Source organism: Poecile atricapillus, chromosome 1, assembly GCF_030490865.1.
Source record: "Poecile atricapillus isolate bPoeAtr1 chromosome 1, bPoeAtr1.hap1, whole genome shotgun sequence".
Taxonomy (NCBI): domain Eukaryota; kingdom Metazoa; phylum Chordata; class Aves; order Passeriformes; family Paridae; genus Poecile; species Poecile atricapillus.
This window is the reverse complement of record NC_081249.1, coordinates 157,447,961-157,453,621: the sequence shown is the minus strand read 5'-3', so window position 1 is coordinate 157,453,621 and position 5,661 is coordinate 157,447,961. Positions and strand designations below refer to the sequence as shown.

General features: G+C 44.5%; 1 protein-coding gene across 1 annotated transcript; it reads left to right on the top strand.

Moving 5' to 3' along the window:
* Positions 1-1,572: 1,572 nt before the first annotated feature.
* Positions 1,573-4,676, top strand: LOC131574815 (DNA (cytosine-5)-methyltransferase 3A-like). The gene is given in 1 exon segment (XM_058829579.1): positions 1,573-4,676. A coding segment is annotated over 1 exon segment (921 nt). The 5' UTR covers positions 1,573-3,577; the 3' UTR covers positions 4,499-4,676.
* The last annotated feature ends 985 nt before the right edge of the window (positions 4,677-5,661 follow it).

Genomic DNA, 5,661 nt, shown 5'->3' with positions numbered 1-5,661 from the left:
GCCATCATAAGTTTGCTTATGAAAGTGAGTAAAACATGCCTTCCTAAAGTTTCCCACAGCCACATATCCCTCTCTCTGCCCTAAAAAAATGTAACCTTGCTTAGCCAAGTTACTTTCTGTCTTCAAAGCTCTGGTTTTGTGGTGTTGCACAATGAAGCACTGAACTGAAGGACACGAATCTGAAGAGTAGCTGCCTCATCTTGCTTACAGGTGACTGAAAACAGCACATTCAAGCCCAATATGTCAAATGCAAGTCCCACATGATGGGATTAACACTGGAGGAAGTGGTCATCATCTGTTCAATTTACTTGTAATGACAGATCCTAATGATAGATCCTTGTCCTGACAAAAAACCTCAAAGATCTTCAAGCTTCCAGAGAGCTTTGTTCTGCAGGCAGGGTCACTTCTCCTCTGGCTTGAGAACAGAGGCAGTCTACAGCAGAGGGGCAAATTTGAGACCCTTTCTCTCTGCCAATCACCCATGGACAATTGACAGCAGCACCCAGACACAAGGCTGGCAAAAAGACTCAAATCAGAAAGCATTCACCTACCTGCAGCTACCTACAGCTGAGTTTCCACTATGAACACAACAACAGGGGGAGAGCAGACATAAGAGACCTAAGTCCAAGGGTAAAAGTCAAGCTGAAACCATAGTAAGAAGTCTCCTAACATGCACACAGTACCAGGAATAATTTGAAGGTCTTACCACAGCAATAATATGCCTGGCAATCATAGGAGCAAACTATGATTTGCTTTATTTTTATTTTATTTTTGTGCCTGGAAAGAGTCGTTACATCATCCTACCTACAAGTTGTTTTTTTTCCCATCAAATGTTCTTTTAAAATAATTTGCATGTAAAAGCAGTTGGCTAAAACTGTAGTAATATCTTGCCACTTCAACGGTTTTACAGTTCTATTCTCCCTGTGAGAAGAAACATTTTCTCAGCTGCTTCAGGAAAAGCTAAAGCAGTGGTCGCATAATGTGTGCTATTTGGTTAAACAAGCACAAGATTAGATTATCTACAAGGTCTTTTGCAAAAAGACTGACTCAAAAATAGAGCAGAAGTCAGAATTTCCACTGGAAATTAACTTAATTTACTTAATTAACTTAACTTAATTTAGTAGATTCCAAAGTACCCTGTCATATATGAGGAATATAGAATTCTTTCAGGTTTTTCTTGTGGTTTCTCTGAGGTAAAGCAAAGAGTCCAGGCACTTGCTGCAGGTAAATGAGCTGTGTTTCCTTTTAGATCCATATACAGGCGAGGCAATTTTAGGTTAGATTTCTGTAAGATCCTTCTCTGTGGGAAAGGCCATATTGTAATGCATCCTTCCCTGCCCCCTGTAGCATTTCATAAATCCTTCTCTGTAGGAAACTGAGTTTCAGCTGTTGCATTCCAAAACCTCTCAACTGGTATAAAATTCAAGGTGATGATAATATACCCAGTCTTAACTATTTCTTTAATAGCAAAGCATGTTTTATTACCTTCATCTCTAAAAATAATATTTATAAATGTTATTTTTCAACAATGAGAGCAATAAAATTAAAATTACAATTACATTACAGAAAGAATTTTATAGGGTTGTGGGTTTTTTTTCCCTAAGGAACACCAAGCCAAATAATATGATACAGAAGGCAGTTTCACAGAAAAACAATCCCAAAAATTTTCATAGAACCTCATATTGTTTTCTAATGTATAAAAATTACTTTTGTACTTGATGACAAAAGTATTGCTATGCAATAACAAAAATTCAAGTATATACACACACACACACACATATATATATATATGTAATATTTTAAAATACACATCCAAATGTTCAAAAAAACCATCCTTTGCCAAAGAGCAGATACACATAAAGGACCTTGGAGTCCTTGAAACCTACTTGCAAAATCAGAGTTCACACTGAAAATCACCTGCAAGGCTATCAAATCTATCAGAGGAGATATATAAGTTGCTACATTTCTATAACTAAGGATCCATTTTCTCCCCCTATTGAACTAATCCTGTATGTCCAGCTATACTTGAGGAATGTTCCAATTTGAAATTAACTTGATTCATGGACACACAGAGTGGGAATCAGAGAAATTTTCTTGCTTCCCAAAACAAAAAAGAGAGATGTATTCCTACCTTCAGGTTGTCACCTCTGCCCTAACCTGGCTTGGTTTCCTTCCATTACAGGGCTCAGATTATCCTGGGCACATTGTTCTCTTTGGGGGCTTCCTGATCATTTGCACTTGGCAGGTACCAGGAACAGTAACCTCTATGCTTCAGTCCTTAAACAATTTTTTCTTAGAGCTGTTTTATTAATTTCAGTCACAGCTGTAATCAAAATGTGTCCACAAAAGAAATGTAAACTTGCCTGCTAACAACTGAGGAAGCTGTACTTCAAGATCCCACTTCTGCCTGGCATGCAGCCCCTGAGTCTGCTGGCAGGTAATCCTACTTAAGACTGCAGTGTCAAGGGACTTTTACTTCATTAGTGTGTTCTGCTTACCCCTCCTCAAAATAAAACAAAACAAAACAAACCCCAAACATCTAAAAAAATAAAAACACCCAAGAAAGACACCCAACAAAACTAAAAACCCTTTTAATTAAGGTGATGTGCTATGGATGCTAACTGTGAAACAGGGAGCACAGTGTCTGTGGAAATTGCAGGCCACATAGCTTTCTCAGTCTTGCCTGGGAAAGTAGCCTGGAAAATTATAAGGCGGAATTAAAACAATCCTCAGAGATAGAAAACAGCCTTGCAGGTGCTGTTTGTCTGTTCCTTGTTTTCTTGCAAGAGAAGGTTGAGGGGTGGTGAACCCCACTGACCAATGATGGTGATGTGTTAGTTCACTAACCAATAAAAGTTTCTTTTCTGTACTTTTCACGTATTGATCTATAAAAAAGACCTGAGGTAAAAAATCAAGAAAAAAATTCTCCAGTGCGACTCCACAAGAGAGTCTGTGTCGTTTTTCTCGCCGTTCCTAACAGAGAGACATCTGGTGACCTCCGACGTGATGTGCATCTGGTGATCCCCGAGGTTCAGTGCAGCCGGCAGTCGACGAGCCAGCTGCTTCCTCCACAGAGGGGTAAGCGAGAATATCCTGCGCTGTCCTGGAGGGAGCTGGTTTTTTAGACCAACGGGATAGTGGAGCCCTGCCAGTGAGCGGGCTTGGATCAGCTTATCTTGGCGAAGCTAGAGCTTAAAGTCCCGGGTTAAGCCACTGCATCTGCATCATTGCATTCGTGGGCCATCAAGATAGACGGTTCTCACAATGAAGAACCGCAATTCAACTAATGATCAGCTTGTCTTCTCTGCGGCGCAGGACGCCGTAACGCACACGGGACTCGATATTTCTGAAGATGCTATGCGCGGTTTGTTCCAGTGGGTGAAAGCGCAAAGTTTTACTGTGACTGTCGATAATGCCTTTGATCACGAGATTTGGTTGTCAGTGGGAGACCACCTGTGGTCTGAGTTAGCTGCAGGAGATACCAGCGTGCGCAGCTTGGCAGCCACCTGGGGCATGCTCTTTAAAGCGCTGGAGCGGTGCCAGTCTGGAGACAGTGATACCAAGACAGAGGATTCGGATGCCGGGGGTGCCTCTTCTGTACCAGGAATTTGACCCACCGAAGGTGTACCTGCCGGTGCCCACTGAGAAGAGGAAGCCCATCCGGGTGCTTTCCCTCTTTGATGGCATCACCACAGGCTTGCTAGTGCTGAAGGACCTGGGCATCCAGGTGGACAGGTACATCACCTCCGAGATGTGCGAGGACTCCATCACCGTGGCCATGGCGAAGCACCAAGGCAAGATCATGTACGTCGGGGACGTCCGCAACATCACCCAGAAACACATACAAGAGTGGGGCCCCTTTAATCTGGTGATTGGGGGGAGCCCCTGCAACGACCTGTCCATCGTCAACCCGTCCAGGAAGGGTCTCTACGAGGGCACTGAACGCCTCTTCTTTGAGATCTACCGCCTGCTCCACGAAGCCCGGCCCAAGGAGGGTAACAACCGGCCCTTCTTCTGGCTCTTTGAGAACGTGGTGGCCATGGGAGTGAGCAACAAGAGGGACATCTAGCGCTTCCTGGAGTCCAATCCCATCATGATTGATGCCAAAGAAGTGTCTGCAGCGCACCAGGCACGGTACTTCTGGGGGAACCTGCCCGGCATGAACAGGCCACTCGCATCCACCGTCAATGATAAGCTGGAGCTGCAGGAGTGCCTGGAGCACAGCAGGATAGCAACGTTCAGCAAAGTGCGAACCATCACCACTCGCTCCAACTCCATCAAGCAGGGCAAGGACCAGCACTTCCCCGTGTTCATGAACGAGAAGAAGGACACCCTGTGGTGCACAGAGATGGAGAGGGTCTTTGGCTTCCCCATGCACTACACGGACATGTCCAACATGAGCCACCTGGCCCGGCAGAAACTGCTCAGCAGGTCCTGGAGCGTGCCAGTGATCCGCCACCTCTTCGTGCCCCTGAAGGAATACTTTGCCTGCGTTTAGAGATGGGCAGGAACTGGTCACACGGAGCAAGTCGGTAACAAACCCATCCACACCAAGAGAAGTGAACACACGGAATGAGAGAAGAGTCAGCACCCAGAAGAGAGATGGGATTTCACAGCCCGACGGGATCTCAGCACACATCTCCCTGAGCGAAAGGGGTCGGTGTCCTCTCCAGAATTTCCCAGGATCAGCTTCAGCTATTTAAGAACAAACAGAAACCACAAGAAGCAAACAAACAATGAAGATGGCGAGACAGCACGGACACCCCTGCTGCGGCCCGCCAGCGTGGCGGGGGGAGATCAACTTTCAGCCCCCCCGTGTCCAGCCGTGGAACCCGCGCGTGCGCGAACCTCGCCGGGAGGTTTTATGTGCTGTGTGTGTTACTTCACTAAACTAGTTCGATTAGAGTCAACCATCAAATCCTTGCAAAGAAAACAATCCTTAGACATCAAAAACATAAGCCAGAAATTCATTCTAAATCAGTGTCCATTCAAGATTCTGTTGAAGACCTCTTGTGCTGTGTTTGTTCTCTTTCCTGCAAGGGCCCAGCAGAAGATTACAAACACTGCTTTTATTTTAAAACAAAAAGGGGGAATTATGGATGCTAACTGTGAAACAGGGAGCACAGTGTCTGTGGAAATTGCAGGCCACATAGCTTTCTCAGTCTTGCCTGGGAAAGTAGCCTGGAAAATTATAAGGAGGAATTAAAACAATCCTCAGAGATAGAAACAGCCTTGCAGGTGCTGTTTGTCTGTTCCTGGTTTTCTTGCAAGAGAAGGTTGAGGGGTGGTGAACCCCACTGACCAATGATGGTGATGTGCTAGTTTACTAACCAATTAAAATTTTCTTTTCTGCACTTTTCACGTATCGATCTATAAAAAAGACCTGAGGTAATAAACTGAGGAGAGAAATCTCCAGTTCGACTCCACAAGAGAGTCTGTGTCGTCCTTCTCGCCATTCCCAATAGAGCAACAGTGTGCTTGTGAAGGGGATATTGACCGCTGATGGACAGAATAGACACATTCACCTCACCTCTGTTCCTGCTCTATAGTCTGAAATCCTATTCAACTTTTCACTATTTCACCTCAATCTCTTCAATCAAATAAGGGAACATAAAAATTACTTATCTCACTATTAATGCTCTGAATTAGATTATGATCCTT